We start from the raw sequence: 19,753 nt of genomic DNA, 5'->3' as shown, positions 1-19,753 counted from the left end.
AGCTGAAAACCTTCTGTACTGCAAAAGACACCATCAATAGAACTAAAAGGAACCCTACAGTATGGGAGAATATATTTGAAAATGACACATCCGATAAAGGCTTGACATCCAGAATATATAAAGAGCTCACACGCCTCAACAAACAAAAAACAAATAACCCAATTAAAAAATGGGCAAAGGAACTGAACAAACGGTTCTCCAAAAAAGAAATACAGATGGCCAACAGACACATGAAAAGATGCTCCACATCGCTAATTATCAGAGAAATGCAAATTAAAACCACAATGAGGTATCACCTCACACCAGTAAGGATGGCTGCCATCCAAAAGAGAGAGAACAACAAATGTTGGCGAGGCTGTGGAGAAAGGGGAACCCTCCTACACTGCTGGTGGGAATGTAAGTTAGTTCAACCATTGTGGAAAGCAGTATGGAGGTACATCAAAATGCTCAAAACCGACTTACCATTTGACCCAGGAATTGCACTCTTAGGAATTTACCCTAAGAATGCAGCAATCAAGTATGAGAAAGACCAATGTACCCCTATGTTTATCGCAGCACTATTTACAATCGCCAAGAATTGGAAGCAACCTAAATGTCCATCGATAGATGAATGGATAAAGAAGATGTGGTACATATACACAATGGAATACTACTCAGCCATAAGAAAAGGGCAAATCCTACCATTTGCAATAACATGGATGGAGCTGGAGGGTATTATGCTCAGTGAAACAAGCCAAGCGGAGAAAGAGAAATACCAAATGATTTCACTCATCTGTGGAGTATAAGTACAAAGGAAAAACTGAAGGAACAAAACAGCAACAGCATCACAGAACTCAAGAATGGACTAACAGGTACCAAAGGGAAAGGGACTGGGGAGGATGGGTGTGTAGGGAGGGATAAGGGGGGGAGATGTAGGGGGGTATTAAGATTAACATGCATGGGGGTGTCGGAGAAAAGGGAGGGCTGTACAACACAGAGAAGACAAGTAGTGATTCTACAACAGTTTGCTACGCTGATGGACAATGACTGTAAAGGAGTATATAGGGGAGACCTGGTATAGGGGAGAGCCTAGTAAACATAATATTCATCATGTAAGTGTAGATTAGTGATACCAAAAACAAAGCAAAAAAAAAAAAAAAAAAGGGCAGTTCCTGTGTGGTGACCTCCAACGAGTTCTACACAAGGGTATAAAGGGCATATAAAAGTGTAGGCAAAGGGTCTGTTTGTGTTTATACAGAGGATCAAAGCCTAATTGGGCTACCCCGAAAATGAACTAAGATACGATATGAAAAAGAACTTCCAACATCTGCACTCTCTGGAAGACTCATGCCAGAAGATGATCATCAAAAAACCCCAATAAAGATCCACGCACTGCTACAGCTGTAGATGCACTCATCCCACCGGTTCCTGGACTTGCCATGGGAATGAGGAAGGAGATATCTAAGCTGGCCTGTGCATACAGTAAAACAACAAATTTGACTGGATCTATACTGTTGGAACTCAACCAAGAATTTGGAGAAGTGCAAATTGTAGCGCTCCAAAGTCTTACAACTACAGACTATTTACTGTTAAAAGAACATATGGGATGTGAACAGTCCCCAGGAATGGGTTGTTTTAATTTGTCTGATTTCACTCACACTGTTCAAGTTCAGTTGGTCAGTATCCACCATATCATAGATAAGTTTTCACAAATGCCTAAGGTGCCTAACTGGTTTTCTTGGTTTCACTGGAGATGGCTGGTAATTACAGAGATGCTTTGGTTATGTAACTATACTCCTATTATGTTAATGTGTGTGTGCAATTTAAGTAGTAGCTTAAAACCTATATATGCTGAAGTTACTCTACAAGAAGATATGTCAAAGAAATAATCAATCTTCCCATGTTTTCTCCCGCCTGCTACTTCTATAGGTTTTCTTCTTCCTTCCTAATTACAACCCTTAAATAGAATTCGTGCCTCATATCAAATTTACCAAGTATCATAATTCTTCCAAGTGGTAAAGATACCTCAAGACAAATGCTGGGCATAGAAGCCACAGGGCATAAATATGCAAAGAAGTAAAAAGCTAACCTTTTCAAACAATAAGGCTCCCCTCTCACTTACCAACTTCACATTTCCCTGTATGGCCCCGTAAGATGACTGGTTAGCCAGAGACGGGTAAGATTCCTCAAGGGAGGAACAACCTAAGACAGGCACAGTCGCAGGGGGGCCATCAGGTGAGAAATTGGGGATCAAAAGAGGTGAGGCTTAGAACGTCACCCCCCCTGTTCTGAGAGAAATCTTCTGCATACGTGGATGTTTTATTGCCCTGGTCTAGCTTGGATTAACACATAGTCTACAGGCACACACCTGATCATCTACATTTGCTCTCTTACAACACTAAACTATGTTTTCTACCTTTATCTTGTATCTACCTACCACTTCAGCATTTTATTAAAAATAATAATAATAAAGAGAGAAATGTGGTATCCACATATAAATCAAGTATAAAAACCAAATGAGTATTCATATTTGAACTGACTGTTTAGAGTTCTTAATGCATGAGCAAAACCGAAAGTTTCTGTGATGACTGCCCTTGTACTGTTCACCATGTAACTTATTCATTATGTAAGAATTTGTTCTACATGTAAGAACTTGTTTGTTATGCCTCAGAAGATTGGAGACTGATGAAAATTAGGCTTGGGGTGGATTGATGATTGTGCATTGAGCATTGACTCCCCTATACAGAATTTTATTGTCGTTAACAACCATTTGATCAATAAATATGAGAGATGCCCTCACAAAAAAAAAAAAAAAAAAAGGACAGACTTCCAATGGTAAAATAAATAAGTAACCAGGATGTAATGTATAGCATAAGGAATATAGTCAAGATATTGTAACAGCTTGGTAGGGTGATAGCTGGAACCTAGAATTATTTATATAAATGTTCTACCACTGTGTTGTACACTTGACACTAATGTAATGTAATACTGTGCGTCAACTACCCTTCAATAAAAAATAATTTAAAAAAAAAATGAAGCTCTAACACTAAAAAAAAGAACATATGGGATGTGAACAGTCCCCAGGAATGGGGTGTTTTAGTTTGTCTGATTTCTCTCAGACTGTTCAAGTTCAGTTGGACAATATCCACCATATCATAGATAAGTTTTCACAAATTTCTAAGGTGCCTAACTGGTTTTCTTGGTTTCACTGGAGATGGCTGGTAATTACAGGTATGCTTTGGTTAGGTAACTATATTCCTATTATGTTAATGTGTGTGCACAATTTAATTAGTAGTTTAAACCTATCCATGCTAAAGTTATTCTACAAGAAGATATGTCAAAGAAATAATCAATCTTCCCAGGTTTTCTTCTGCCTGCTACTTCTATAGCTTTTCTTCTTCCTACCTAATCACAACCTTTAAATAGAACTCGTGCCACATGTCGAATTTACCGAGTATCATAATTCTTCCAAGGGGTAAAGACACCTCAAGACAAATGCTGGGCATAGAAGCCACAGGGCACAAATATGCAAAGAAGTAAAAAGCTAACCTTTTCAAACAATAAGGCTTCTCTCTCACTTACCAACTTTACATTTCCCTGTATGGCCCCGTAAGATGACTGGTTAGCCAGAGACGGGTAGATTCCTCAAGGGAGGAACAACCTAAGACAGGCACAGTCGCAGGGGCCATCTGGTGAGAAAATGGGGAGCAGCAGAGGTGAGGCTTAGAATCTCCCCCCTCATGTTCTGAGAGAAATCTTCTGCATACATGGATGTTTATTGCCCTCGTCTAGCGCGGATTAACACATAGTCTACAGGCACACACCTGATCATCTACATTTGCTCTCTTACAACACTAAACTCTGTTTTCTACCTTTATCTCGTATCTACCTACCACTTCAGCATTTTATTAAAAATAATAATAATAGAGAAATGTGGTATCCACATATAAATCAATTTTAAAAATCAAATGAATATTCATATTTGAACTGACTGTGTGTATAGTTCATAATGCATGAACAAAACCGAAAGCTTCTGTGATGACTGCCCTTGCACTGTTCACCATGTAACTTATTCACTATGTAAGAATTTGTACTCCATGTAAGAATTTGTTCGTTATGCATCAGAAGATTGGAGACTGACGAAAATTAGGCTTGGGGTGGATTAATGATTATGCATTGAGTATTGACCCCCCTTTAGAGAAATTTATTGTGGTTAAGAACTATTTGATCAATAAATATGAGAGATGCCCTCACAAAATATATATATATATAAACACACTTCCAATTGTAAAATAAATAAGTAACCGGGATGTAATGTATAGCATAAGGAATATAGTCAAAATATTGTAACAACTTGGTATGGTGATAGCTGGTACCTAGAATTATCATGTATATAAATGTTGAATCACTGTGTTGTACACCTGAAACTAATGTAATGTAATACTGTTGTCAACTACCCTTCAATAAAAAAAATAAAAATAAATAAAAATAAAAAATTACATTATAGGTACATAAAGGGATACCATTTTGGGAATATAAACTTATTGAATTAGAAAATACTTATATTAAAATTCAAAATATGTAAGTCTGTCTTTGTTCAAAAATAAGTTTTAGGTAGATAATATAGACAGATAAATAAAATAGATATATAGCTATAGATATATGAAAATAAATATTTACCAAAAGGGAAGCAATGATGTCTTAGTTCACTTGGACTGCTATAATGAAATACCACAGACCTGCCACCGTATAAAAAACAGAAATTTATTTCTCACAGTTTCTAGAGCTTGAAAATCTGAGGTCAAACTGCCAGGATGGTTGAATGATGGTCCTCTTCCAGTTCTCAGACTTGTGGTTGTTTCTGCACATGGTAAAGCGGCTAGGAAGTTCTGTGGAGTCTTATTTATAAAAGCACTAATCCCATTCATGAGGGCTGCACCCTCATGACCTAAGTACCTCACCTTCTAATGCCTTCATATTGGAAATTAGAATTGTAGCATATGAATTCTGGGATGAGACTAACATTCAGACCATAGGAAGTAATTATCTGATAAGATTTTAGATACTGTGTGTGTTTAATTGTGATTTTTAAAAATAATGTTTTGATGAATATATTACTTATATAATAAAAATAATAAATGAAAGAAAAATATGACACTAAAAATATTAGCTAATATTGTCACATTCTGTACATCTTCTACTCTTCTAAATAATTTGCATGCCTTGCCTCATTTACTTGTAATTTTGCCACTCTTCAATCCTTACTTATACTATAGATTCTAAAGATGTGAATTTTCTTTCTAAAATGTGAGAAATAAATTATAATAGTGTAATTTCACGTTGGGTTAGTTTTTGAATGGAGCTCATGAACCCTTGAGGCTATATGTTGTGTGTGTGTGTGTGTTTCTGGGGAGTATATTCTGTGTGAGTAGTTAGTTTTTAATTAGATTATGGAGATTGGTTTATACCACCCTCAATAGTTTTGGTCAGACTTACCATTCAATTCTATGCTGATGAAAATTGTATTTCTATGGAGGAATACTAAGAAAGAATCTAAACTATATAGTAAGGAAGAATATATGTTTTCACCTTATTAGTTTGCCTGAAGAAGTTAGAACAGCTGGCAAGAAACATTTTCAAAAAGGTTGGAAAGAAATTAGGAGATTGGGGGTGGGAGTCCTCAAGTACCAGTAGTGTTCCAGCCAAAGCAGAACTGTGGTTTTAGAAGGTGCCTAAAATGTTAATTTTAAATGGAATATAATCCACTGCATATTATATATACTATATATGTCTATCTATCTATCTGTATAGTATATATAGCATATATATTAATTGTGTAAATAAACTTTGAGAGCTCATCCAGATGTTTTACAGGATGAACAAGTAGGAATAATGAAGGAAGAGAGTGGAAAGGAGATTCCTAATGCAGCCATCTGATTTTACCCAATTAATTTGGGTGTTTGGTAGCAAAATTATTTTTGCATGCCATCCTATCTTTAAGATCTAAAACAGTATTCAGGGATATTAACACTAGGCTTAGGTGAATGATTTTGTATTAAAAATATGAATAAGTGTTTCAGTGTACAACTTCAGTACTTTAAAGAAAAGAACAATGTCATACCATGAAACATAAATGAAGAGAAGCCAAATAGCTGCCTTTTGATAGGGCTGGTCAGTTCCCTCCTCAGAATGTGGAGTCAGAAATTTTAGCTTTATTATAACTCTCTGTTGCCCATTATGTTATTCTTTCCTGAACATCACTAAAGAGTGGTTCACAAGAGCTGCCCTACAGTGAAAGCTGATAACTGCCAGACCCTGTGCCAAGTCACTTACTTACCTCATCTGAATCTTTAAAAAGCTTTTATGAAAATTTTACCATTTTACAGATGAGGAAACTAAGCACTGGAGAGATTAAATTCACATTCACTCATAAGTGGCCTCACTGAAATTAAATCCCAAGTCTCACTGACTTGGAAATCTCTGTCCATGGACATCATATTGTAACTGTCCTTACTTAGGCATAAAGAGCTTTCAAATCTCTACTGTTATCCTTCAGGGTGTGACTTTTAGCCCACCTTTCAGAATATTACAGGGAGGCTGATGAAAATGTAGATTCCTGCCTGGGAATCACCCGGAGGTAATGAATCATAAGCTCTGGAGGATGAACATTTTTTTTTTGGGGGGAGATAATTATTTTTTATTAAAGGGTAGTTGACACACAGTTTTGCATTAGTTTCAGGTGTACAACACAGTGATTCAACATTTATATACATGATTCTAGCTACCAGCTATCACCATACAAAGTTGTTACAATATCTTGACTATATTCCTTATGCTATACATTACATCCTGGTTACTTATTTATTTTACCATTGGAAGTCTGTCCTTTTTTTTTTTTTTTTTTTTTTTTTGTGAGGGCATCTCTCATATTTATTGATCAAATGGTTGTTAACGACAATAAAATTCTACATAGGGGAGTCAATGCTCAATGCACAATCATCAATCCACCCCAAGCCTAATTTTCGTCACTCTCCAATCTTCTGAAGCATAACGAACAAGTTCTTACATGTAGAACAAATTCTTACATAATGAATAAGTTACATGGTGAACAGTACAAGGGCAGATACAAGATAAAGGTAGAAAACATAGTTTAGTGTTGTAAGAGAGCAAATGTAGATGATCAGGTGTGTGCCTGTAGACTATGTGTTAATCCAAGCTAGACATGGGCAATAAAACATCCATGTATGCAGAAGATTTCTCTCAGAACAGGGGGGGTGAGGTTCTAAGCCTCCCCTCTGTTGGTCCCCAATTTCTCACCTGATGGCCCCCCTGCGACTGTGCCTGTCTTAGGTTGTTCCTCCCTTGAGGAATCTTACCCGTCTCTGGCTAACCAGTCATCTTCCGGGGCCATAAAGGGAAATGTAAAGTTGGTAAGTGAGAGAGAAGCCTTATTGTTTGAAAAGGTTAGCTTTTTACTTCTTTGCATATTTATGCCCTGTGGCTTCTATGCCCAGCATTTGTCTTGAGGTATCTTTACCACTTGGAAGAATTATGATACTCGGTAAATTCGATATGAGGCACGAACTCTATTTAAGGGTTGTATTTAGGAAGGAAGAAGAAAAGCTATAGAAGTAGCAGCCGGAAGAAAACATGGGAAGATTGATTATTTCTTTGATATATCTTCTTGTAGAGTAACTTCATGTATACGTTTTTAACTACTAATTAAATTGCGCACACACATTAACGTAATAGGACTACAGTTACATAATCAAAGCAGACCTATAATTACCAGCCATCTCCAGTGAAACCAAGAAAACCAGTTAGGCACCTTAGGCATTTGTGTAAACTTATCTATGATATGGTGGATATTGTCCAACTGAACTTAAACAGTCTGAGACAAATCAGACAAATTAAAACAACCCATTCTTGGGGACTGTTCACATCCCATATGTTCTTTTAACAGTAGATAGTCTGTATTTGTAAGATTTTGGAGTGCTACAATTTGCACTTCTCCTAATTCTTGGTTGAGTTCCAACAGTATAGATCCAGTCAAATTTGTTGTTTTACTGTATGCACAGGCCAGCTTAGATATCTCCTTCTTCATTCCCATTGCAAGTCCAGGAACTGGTGGGATGAGTGCATCTACAGCTGCAGCAGCATGTGGATCTTTGTTGGGGTTTTTTGATGATCATCTTCTGGCATGAGTCTTCCCGAGAGTGCTGATGTTGGAAGTTCTTTTTCATATCGTATCTTAGTTCATTTTCTGGGTAGCCAAATTAGGCTTTGATCCTCTGTATAAACAAAAACAGACCCTTTGCCTACACTTTTATATGCCCTTTATACCATTGTGTAGAACTCATTGGAGGTCACCACACATGAACTGCTTTTTTTTGTTTGTTTGTTTGTTTGTTTTTGTTATCATTAATCTACACTTACATGACAAATATTATGTTTACTAGGCTCTCCCCTATACCAGGTCCCCCCTATAAACCCCTTTACAGTCACTGTCCATCAGCATAGCAAAATGTTGTAGAATCACTACTTGCCTTCTCTGTGTTGTACAGCCCTCCCCTTCCTCCCACCCCCCCATGCATGCTAATCTTTATACCCCCCTTCTTCATTCCCCCCCTTATCTCTCCCTACCCACCCATCCTCCCCAGTCCCTTTCCCTTTGGTACCTGTTAGCCCATTCTTTAGTTCTGCGATTCTGCTGCTGTTTTGTTCCTTCAATTTTTCCTTTGTAGATATATTCCACAGATGAGTGAAATCACTTGGTATTTCTCTTTCTCCGCTTGGCTTGTTTCACTGAGCATAATACCTCCAGCTCCATCCATGTTGCTGCAAAAGGTAGGATTTGCCCTTTTCTTATGGCTGAGTAGTATTCCATTGTGTATATGTACCTCATCTTTATCCATTCATCTATCAATGGACATTTAGGTTGCTTCCAATTCTTGGCTATTGTAAATAGTGCTGCAATAAACATAGGGTTGCATTGGTTTTTCTCAAACTTGATTGCTGCATTCTTAGGGTAAATTCCTAGGAGTGCAATTCCTGGGTCAAATGGTAAGTCTGTTTTGAGCATTTTGATGTACCTCCATACTGCTTTCCACAATGGTTGAACTAATTTACATTCCCACCAGCAGTGTAGGAGGGTTCCCCTTTCACCACAGCCTCGCCAACATTTGTTGTTCTCTCTCTTTTGGATGGCAGCCATCCTTACTGGTTTGAGGTGATACCTCATTGTAGTTTCAATTTGCATTTCTCTGATAATTAGCGATGTGGAGCATCTTTTCATTTGTCAGTTGGCCATCTGTATTTCTTTTTTGAGAACTGTCTGTTCAGTTCCTTTGCCCATTTTTTAATTGGGTTATTTGTTTTTTGTTTGTTGAGGCATGTGAGCTCTTTATATATTCTGGACGTCAAGCCTTTATTGGATCTGTCATTTTCAAATATATTCTCCCATACTGTAGGGTTCCTTTTTGTTCTATTGATGGTGTCTTTTGCTGTACAGGAGCTTTTCAGCTTAATATAGTCCCACTTGTTCATTTTTGCTGTTGTTTTCCTTGCACGGAAAGATATATTCAAGAAGAGGTCACTCATGTTTATGTCTAAGAGGTTTTTGCCTATGTTTTTTTCCAGGATTTTATTGGTTTCATGACTTACATTCAGGTCTTTGATCCATTTTGAGTTTACTTTTGTATATGGGGTTAGACAATGGTCCAGTTTCATTCTCCTACATGTAGCTGTCCAGTTTTGCCAGCACCATCTTTTGAAGAGACTGTCATTTTGCCATTGTATGTCCATGGCTCCTTTATCAAATATTAATTGACTATATATGTCTGGGTTAATGTCTGTATTCTCTAGTCTGTTTCATTGGTCCGTGGCTCTGTTCTTGTGCCAGTACCAAATTGTGTTGATTACTGTGGCTTTATAGTTGAGCTTGAAGTTGGGGAGTGAGATCCCCCCTACTTTATTCTTCTTTCTCAGGATTGTTTTGGCTATTCGGGGTCTTTGGTGTTTCCATATGAATTTTTGAATTATTTGTTCCAGTTCATTGAAGAATGTTGCTGGTAGTTTCATTGGGATTGCATCATATCTGTATACTGCTTTGGGTAGGATGGCCATTTTGATGATATTAATTCTTCCTAGCCACGAGCATGGGATGAGTTTCCATCTGTTAGTGTCCCCTTTAATTTCTCTTAAGAGTGACTTGTACTTTTCAGAGTATAAGTCTTTCACTTCTTTGGTTAGGTTTTTTCCTAGGTATTTAATTTTTTTTGATGCAATTGTGAATGGAGTTGTTTTCCTGATTTCTCTTTCTGTTGGTTCATTGTTAGTATATAGGAAAGCCACAGATTTCTGTGTGTTGATTTTGTATCCTGCAACTTTGCTGTATTCCGCTATCAGTTCTAGTAGTTCTGGCGTGGAGTCTTTAGGGTTTTTTATGTACAGTATCATGTCATCTGCAAATAGTGACAGTTTGACTTCTTCTTTGCCAATCTGGATTCCTTGTATTTTTTTGTTTTGTCTGATTGCCATGGCTAGGACCTCCAGTACTATGTTAAATAACAGTGGGGAGAGTGGGCATCCCTGTCTCGTTCCCGATCTCAGAGGAAAAGCTTTCAGCTTCTCGCTGTTCAATATAATGTTGGCTGTGGGTTTATCATAGATGGCCTTTATTATGTTGAGGTACTTGCCCTCTATTACCATTTTGCTGAGAGTTTTTATCATGAATGGATGTTGAACTTTGTCAAATGCTTTTTCAGCATCTATGGAGATGATCATGTGGTTTTTGTCTTTCTTTTTGTTAATGTGGTGGATGATGTTAATGGACTTTCAAATGTTGTACCATCCTTCCATTCCTGGGATGAATCCCACTTGGTCATGGTGCCCAATCCTTTTGATGTATTTTTGAATTCGGTTTGCTAATATTTTGTTGAGTATTTTTGCATCTACGTTCATGAGGGATATTGGTCTGTAGTTTTCTTTTTGGTGGGGTCTTTGCCTGGTTTTGGTATTAGGGTGATGTTAGCTTCATAGAATGGGTTTGGGAGTATCCCCTCCTCTTCTGTTTTTTGGAAAACTTTAAGGAGAATGGTTATTATGTCTTCCCTGTATGTCTGATAAAATTCCGAGGTGAATCCATCTGGCCCAGGGGTTTTGTTCTTTGGTAGTTTTTTTATTACCGCTTCACTTTTGTTGCTGGTAATTGGTCTGTTTAGACTTTCTGTTTCTTTCTGGGTCAGTCTTGGAAGGTTGTATTTTTCTAGGAAGTTGTTCATTTCTCCTAGGTTTCCCAGCTTGTTAGCATATATGTTTTCATAGTACTCTCTAATAGTTCTTTGTATTTCTGTGGGGACCGTCGTGATTTTTCCTTTCTCGTTTCTGATTCTGTTGATTTGTGTTGACTCTCTTTTCCTCTTAATAAGTCTTGCTAGAGGCTTTTCTATTTTGTTTATTTTCTTGAAGAACCATCTCTTGGTTTCATTGATTTTTGCTATTGTTTTATTCTTCTCAATTTTATTTATTTCTTCTCTGATCTTTATTATGTCCCTCCTTCTGCTGACCTTAGGCCTCATTTGTTCTTCTTTTTCCAATTTTGATAATTGTGACATTAGACCATTCATTTGGGATTGTTCTTCCTTTTTAAATATGCCTGGATTGCTATATACTTTCCTGTTAAGACTGCTTTTGCTGTGTGCCGCAGTAGTTGGGGCTTAGTGTTGTTGTTGTCATTTGTTTCCATATATTGCTGGATCTCCATTTTTATTTGGTCATTGATCCATTGATTATTTAGGAGTGTGTTGTTAAGCCTCCATGTGTTTGTGAGCCTTTTCGCTTTCTTTGTACAGTTTATTTCCAGTTTTATGCCTTTGTGGTCTGAAAAGTTGATTGTTAGGATTTCAATCTTTTGGAATTTACTGAGGCTCTTTTTGTGGCCTAATATGTTGTCTATTCTGTTATTTGTTCCATGTGCACTTGAGAAGAATGTGTATCCTGTTGCTTTTGGATGTAGAGTTCTGCAGATGTCTATTAGGTCCATCTGTTCTAGTGTGTTGTTCAGTGCCTCTTTGTCCTTACATATTTTCTGTCTGGTGGATCTGTCCTTTGGAGTGATTGTTGTGTTGAAGTCTCCTAGAATGAATGCATTGCATTCTATTTCCTCCTTTAGTTGTGTTAGTTTTTGTTTCAGGTATGTTGCTTCTCCTGTATTGGGTGCATATATATTTAGAATGGTTATATCCTCTTGTTGGACTGAGGCCTTTATCGTTATGTATTGTCCTTCTTTGTCTCTTGTTACTTTCTTTATTTTGAAATCTGTTTTGTCTGATACCAAAATTGCAACACCTGCTTTCTTCTCTCTGTTGTTTGCATGAAATATCTTTTTCCATCCCTTGACTTTAAGTCTGTGCATGTCTTTGGGTTTGAGGTGAGTCTCTTGTAAGCAGCATATGGATAGATCCTGCTTTTTTATCCATTCTATTACTCTGTGTCTTTTGATTGGTGCATTCAGTCCATTTACATTTAGGGTGATTATTGAAAGGTATGTACTTATTGCCATTGCAGGCTTTAAGTTTGTGGTTACCAAAGGTTCAGGGTTAGCTTCTTTACTATCTTACTGTCTAACTTAACTCGCTTGTTCAGCTATTATAAACGTGGTCTGATGATTCTTTATTTCTCTCCCTTCTTATTCCTCCTCCTCCCTTCTTCATATGTTGGGTGTTTTGTTGTGTGCTCTTTTTAGGAGTGCTCCCATCTAGAGCAGTCCCTGCAGGATGCCCTGTAGGGGTGGTTTGTGGGAGGCAAATTCCCTCAACTTTTGCTTGTCTGGGAATTGTTTAATCCCTCCTTCATATTTAAATGATATTCGTGCTGGATACAGTAGTCTTGTTCGTGGCCCTTCTGTTTCATTGCATTAAGTATATCGTGCCATTCTCTTCTGGCCTGTAGGGTTTCTGTTGAGAAGTTTGATGATAGCCTGATGGGTTTTCCTTTGTAGGTGACCTTATTTTTCTCTCTGGCTGCCTTGTATACTTTTTCCTTTTCTTTGATCTTTGCCATTTTCATTATTATGTGTCTTGGTGTTGCCCTCCTTGGATCCCTTGTCATGGGAGTTCTGTGTACCTCTGTGGTCTGAGAGGCCATTTCTTCCCCTAGTTTGGGGAAGTTTTCGGCAATTATTTCTTCAAAGACACTTTTCTCTTTCTTCTTCTTCTGGTACCCCTATAATGCTGATATTGTTCCTTTTCGATAGGTCACTCGGCTCTCTTAGAATTCTTTCATTCCTGGAGATCCTTTTATCTCTCTCTGCATCAGCTTCTCTGCGTTCCTGTTCTCTATTTTCGGGTCCATTAATGGTCTCTTGCATCTCGTCCATTCTGTTTTGAAGTCCTTCCAGAGCTTATTTTATTTCTGTATTCTCCTTCCTTTGTTCTTGCATATTTCTCTGCAAGTCCATCAGCATGGTTATGACTTTTGTTTTGAATTCTTTTTCAGGAAGACTGGTTAAATCTATCTCCCCAGGTTCCTTCTCAGGGGAATATGTAGCAGATGCTGAAGCCGTCTGGGTTAGTCTTGTCTGGATCATATTTTTTTGCCTTTTCATGTTGACAGGTGCTATTGACTGTCAGCTGGGAGGGCCAAACTTTTCACTTGCTACTGGCCTTTCTTTACTGAGACAACTGCGACCCCTAATGGCTTGTGTTGGGTAATTGCGTGTAGAGTGGGTCTTTGTGTCTTGCCCAGCCGGAATGGAGGAATTTCCCTTTCTGTGGGCGTGGTCTGCCTTAGGCTGCTTCTCTGCTTTTGTAGCGCCCAGAGTGGTAATGGACAGGGTGGCTGTTTGGCTGTTTACCTCCATGAGGGGTCTCAGAGCTGTTGCCCAGGGGGTTAGTGCGCCCTGTTTTCCCTGTAATTTCCAGCCACTGGGCTGTGACCTGTGTTGTTTCCGTCTAGCTGTTATGTCCCTGTCCCTTTAAGACTTTCAAAAAGCACTCGCTTTTCTTTGTCACAGGGGCATCAGCTTCAGAACCCGCTCAGAGGTCTTGCTGCCCTGTTTCCCTAGTTTCCAGCCCTCCACACATGCACTGTGTCTGCGCTCTGGTGCGGGTGGCTGGGGCTGGGTGTTTAGCAGTCCTGGGTTCCCTCTTCCTCCTGCCGGGAGCTGGGGGGAGGTGTGCTCATGTCCCGCCGAGCCGGGGGTTGTATCTTACCCCTTTCACCAGGCGCTGGGCTCTCGCACGTGTGGATGTAGTCTTTCTGTTGTCCTGTGTCTTCTGGTCTCTCTTTTAGGATTAGTTGTATTTGTTGTATTTTCAAAAATATATATCGAGGATGAATATTTTTTACAAACTGGAATCTAAATGCTTTCTCTCAAGCATACTGTAGATTGAAAAGTATAGCTTCACACTATTTTATTCCTATAGCAAAACAATGGTGTGGTTTAAATGACAGAATTTCCAGACTTTCCTGCCTGGTCTTAGTCCATTTACATATCACTGGGTTTTCCCTGCTGCAGCCTCTGTGGCAAGGGGTGGAGAGAAAACGGCCATACTCTCCTCCTCTCTGTTCCTGGTACATAATTGGTGTGGTGTCTGCCAGTCACCAAGGACCTGCCAATGAAGTTCCTTTTGGAAAGGGCAGGGAGGAAGTAGAGAGCCTACCATACCGGCAGAGCATGTGTGGTGGCCGGAGGAGATAGGTGGGTTTAGTGTAGCTGGAAAATTCAAGTAAGCCGTGAGCAACAAAAACAATTTCTCCCAACCTATTCTTTCTCTTGACTTATTTCAGTTTCACCAGTTTCATAGCAGATTAGCCCCAGGCTGGGAATACCCTTACCAGCACAGAGCTACAGATGGTAATGTAGCAAAAAAAAAAAAATTTTGGTAGTATTTGACCCTAGCTATCCTCCCTGAAACTCTTAGCCATCCATGTATGTTTTGATGTCTGTCTTACTGTGTTAACCATTGCTATGCAATCGTCCTCCATCTGTAGTTCCTTGAGATACTATCCATGGGCCTTTTCCTCCTGTGGCTGTAACTACTCTCTCTTACTGGGATGTTGCAAATTACTCTTGGTCCTTACCCCAACTTCTCTCCTGAATTTCTGTATGTTACTTTGATTGATGTTACTGTATGTCCTTGGATGCCTGTATATTCTTCAGGTCATAAACTTAGCATGCCAAAAACCTCATTATCTTCTCCCCAGACACTTCCTCTGCCACCATTTTATCTCATGTCACCATTTTATCTCATGCCACCATTTTATCTCGTGCAGGTAAGCCTGGCACTACTTGGTCTCCAGAGCTCAAAGCTTTAAAATTGTGTTCAGACTTCCCTTTTCCTCCCCATCTGCATTTGTCAGGTAGTTACCAAATCTTGTTATTTTCCACCACAGAAATGCCATTTGAATCAATCATTATTTTCATCTCGTTATCTCTTACCTTATACTTTGGATTCCATATCAGCTTTCCTACCATTCAATTATCCCCAATGTCCACTGTCTTTTCTATACTGTACCAGAGATACTTTAATAAGAAACATATTTGAACTTTTCATTTCCCTACTTAAAAATAGCCTTTAAGGTCCAATTTAAGGTCCAAACTTTTATGAGACCAATCCTAATTTAACAACATCCTGTCCCACATCTCCTCCTCTTCACAAACCCTATTATATAGCTAACCTGAATTCTGCACTACATCTCATCTCCAATGCATCTGCATATGTTATTACATTAGCATGGAATCTCTGTCTCCAAATGAAAGGTTGGTCATTCTTTCCATGTATTACCATAGTATTTACTTCTGAACAGTATGATGGAGTAGAAAGAGTCAGATGCTGAAACCAAGCTGTCTGGCTTCACAGGCCCTGGTACCTAATTATTCACTGTGCCTCAGTTCCCTTACCAGTAAACTTGGGGCAATAATAATACCCACATCAAGATTGTTGAAGATGGAAGGAGTTAATTCACATGCAGTTCATACGTGTTGCACAAAATAAGCAGACCTTGAATATTTGTTTCTGCTTCTACTGTAAGATCATGAAGGCAACGATGTTATCTCCCCCAGAAAAGGCTAAAGGAATTTCTTATTAGTACTGGAGTCAACTCAGATATCATGACCATACCAAAGTAGAAGAATTTTACCTATTGAAAGCCTGGATCCAGTCTGTAGACTACTATGCTTTACCTGCTTCATGGCATTTCCAGTCTCCCCAAAGTTCTCCACTTTGAAGAAACACCACTGGTTGAAATCCTACTACTACTTGGACATGTAATTTTCTGGCAGTACCTTTATTATCAATAAAGCATGTGCTCCACTACAACTCTGAAGGTATATCATTTTGCCAGGTGAATGGATGATGGAGCAAACCATGGGTACACCTTGGGCTCGTGTGAATCATGATCCAGACCTAGGCAGGGCTTGTAAGCTCCTTATGTCACTTCGAGGCATCCTGAAGTAAATATAGGCCCATTGAGTGAGACATCTGGTTCCCTCCTCTGTCGCATAGCAGGCAACATCGTAAGAAATACTATTTAGACTAAAATATTAGAATTTAGCAAAATGTTTATAGACACTTTAATTTTTATGAAACTGCTACAGATATATATTTGGATATTATTTTTATTCTGATAACTATGGTCCTGAAAAGTTAGCTATAAATTGCAGTGTTGCTTAGCAGAGATTACCATTTAAAGCAACTCTACAGCAAACCATTTTGAATTACATCGTAGCTTATTAGTTTTTACTTCTTAGAATATTAACATACTAGTTTCTTTAAAGTAGGACACACTTATATTGGTTATGGTACTTTCTAACTCAAAGAAGAACTTTGCAACTTAGAAAATTGGGACATTAAAGTGATAAATGAAAGTAAAATTTGGAAAGTAGTATTTAAGTTTTAGGGGAAAAAAAAGAAGCCATAAAATAGAAATTGAACTTGAGGAAAACAATAGGAGCAATCTATGAGGAAACTATTATCTAAATTTGATTTTGATAATGAAGACTACATATGTGTTACTATTTTATTTCATTTTTCAAGTGTATTGGGTTTCTGGTTCTCATCATTATAATGAGAAATAACCTTTAAATGGATTCCCAACCAGGTGTCCCAGCTAGACATACAACACACATGCACAGACACACATACACACACTTGAAATTAAAGATACACTCTAATGGTAACCCACAGATTGGAGAAAGAGGTAGGAAAATGAATAAGAACAATGACTTGGGTGTCTAGCACCTGAGTTTAGAACATACTTGCTTAGGGTGATATGATAGAAAGAACCTCATTAACCTTTGGATTTTAATCAGAAGAACTAAATTTTAATGGTTGCTTTTCATGTATCTGTGCAAATTGACAAAATCCTTAACTGCCCAGAGCTTTGGATTTCTCATCTGTGAAATGAATATAATAGAGCTTCCCTTTGAGGTTCAAAAAATAACATACATACAAACCCTTTGGAAACTGTAAAGCATTGTCATATTTCAGATATTACAGACATAAAGGTTTTGGAAATTATGTAGAGATTTCAGAGATAAAATAAGTATGACAGAGAGAGCTCTCCCAGTTTGTGCATATGGAAAGTGAGAAGTGCAACAAGGATTATGTGGCTGAGCTAAAACTGGACCCTGGGCTTCAGAGTCTAAATGCGGTTGATAACTCTGTGCTAGACTGCTGTTTCTGAACCTTGGTTGTACATCATTCACAGGGCCCTGCTATAGTAAATCATAATCTAAACTGATTTTAGAGACTAAAACATAAAATTATCGAGTTATCTTGGTAAGAAATGCTAATATTTATAGATGAGGTTTATGTTTTTTTTTTTAATGCAGGTAATGAATTTGGGCATCCTGAATGGTTAGACTTCCCAAGAAAAGGAAACAACGAGAGTTACCATTATGCCAGAAGGCAGTTTCATTTAACTGATGATGACCTTCTTCGCTATAAGTTCCTAAATACCTTTGACAGGGATATGAATAAACTGGAAGAAAGATGTGGTTGGCTTTCAGCTCCACAGGTAAGCTCTTTACTCTAAATATTACATTTCAGTCACCAATGTTGGGAATGCTTAGAATGGCAATTGATTTAAATCTATATGCAGATCTTTTAAGCAGCACTTTATTATTCAGTGTTTAGTGCCCTGTAACATGCTTCAGGTTGTCAAAACATGTCACTGAAGTCTCTCCAATAGATAATGAAAATCTTAAACATAATGCCCTGCTTCCTTTCCTGTTTAGTTTGTTGTTGTTTAAATTTGGTAATTTTTAGTTCAGTTGGTTAAAATAAATGACAAAAGCTCTGCATGGAATCCTTTTTTGAAATTGCTGAGGAAACATCTTAATTGTTTTGATTGTTTTTTTATATAAATAATGATTCTGTCATAAAGAAACTACTTTTTGACAACATGTAGATTTCTTTATTCCTTTTTTTCCCCCTTCTTTTACTGGTCTCTAACTTGTCATCTCAATGGATGCCATTATACCTGCATGCTGTGTTGTATTTTTCATGAGCCTGACTCTCCTCTGGAATTAAAGTCTCAGTTTTCAATAAGTTTTAGAAAATGTAATTAACAGGTGAACATTTTATACAGGCTTTTTTTTCCCTTGCTAAAATTAGCATAGAGTGTATGTGTTACTTATAATCCATTTACTTTTTACTGTTGCTATCTGAAATTACTGTTGATGTGTGTTTACTTTGGTGTCTATGATTTTTTTTTAATGGCTGAACAAAGGTACTTACATATTCAGTAAGACTGGCTACATGACTCGAATGCCCTAATCATGTTTACTGGTAATGCTATTTCCAGAAGAGAGAGCAAAATGATGCTCCTTTTCAATAGGAACAATGTTGAATACCAAAAGGCCTGCTGTTTACTGTGGAGACTTAGTTCACATTTCTAAATTACCAAGAGTGGTGCTGCTGATATGCATGGAAATAAGTCCTTTCAAAGCTGGGACTGGAAGAGGGCAGGGTTGAAAAAGCCAAGGTTTCCCATTGCCTACCATAAAACATGAGGTATAAAATGAGAAAGTTTGTAGATGTAATTTTTTTTCAGACCTTATTTTTTATTAGGCTTTATGTGTGTGTGTGTGTGTGTGTATGAATATATAGTGAAGGGCTTTAGTTTGCCATTGAATATGACCAAGTTGTGCAACAATGTGAAATTTTTAAGATAACCATAACTTCGGAAATCTCGATGTAATAACAATGTTTCATTACATTTTGAAAAGTAATTTTATGTGTCTTACCTCATTAATCTGGGGACTAAAACAAGTCTTAAATTCACCTAAAAGTGTATCTAATATACATGAGCACACAAACACTTTATATTTAGCATAGGTAACATGTTCTTACTTAAAACCTAATCCACAACTCTAATCCTCTATGCTTTGTTTGAAGTTGGCAGTGGCTGGTGAGATTTCTATACTTCTTAAGCAGTTTTTGAGACTATTATTGGGTTAGAGTTTGATATGGCAAAATTGCAACATGTTCAAGAAATAAAATGTGCTGGCATTTTCATTTTTGGCTTAATTACTAACAACTATTAATAAAGACAAAACAACTTTTTTGTATATTATTTACTTGTAGCAGCATGTAGGTATTATTTACATATAATACATGTGTTAATTCTTGCAGGCCCACGTGAGTGAAAAGCATGAGGCCAATAAGATCATTGCTTTTGAAAGAGCAGGTCTTCTTTTTATTTTCAACTTTCATCCCAGCAAGAGCTACACTGATTACCGAGTTGGAACTGCATTGCCAGGAAAATA

At 37.8% G+C, this 19,753-nt stretch overlaps 1 protein-coding gene across 2 annotated transcripts in view; it reads left to right on the top strand.

The window, feature by feature from the left end:
• GBE1 (1,4-alpha-glucan branching enzyme 1) overlaps positions 1 to 19,753 on the top strand; it is a 288,275-nt gene that overhangs the window by 240,992 nt on the left and 27,530 nt on the right. For both annotated transcript variants that reach the window (XM_057501844.1, XM_057501847.1), the window contains exons 13-14: positions 17,816 to 18,000; positions 19,620 to 19,752. In XM_057501844.1, coding sequence (XP_057357827.1) covers positions 17,816 to 18,000; positions 19,620 to 19,752 — 318 coding nt within the window. The remainder of the gene's footprint in view (positions 1 to 17,815; positions 18,001 to 19,619; position 19,753) is intronic.

Source organism: Manis pentadactyla, chromosome 1, assembly GCF_030020395.1.
Source record: "Manis pentadactyla isolate mManPen7 chromosome 1, mManPen7.hap1, whole genome shotgun sequence".
Taxonomy (NCBI): domain Eukaryota; kingdom Metazoa; phylum Chordata; class Mammalia; order Pholidota; family Manidae; genus Manis; species Manis pentadactyla.
The sequence above is the reverse complement of the archived record's forward strand: the minus strand, read 5'-3'. Positions and strand labels throughout refer to the sequence as shown.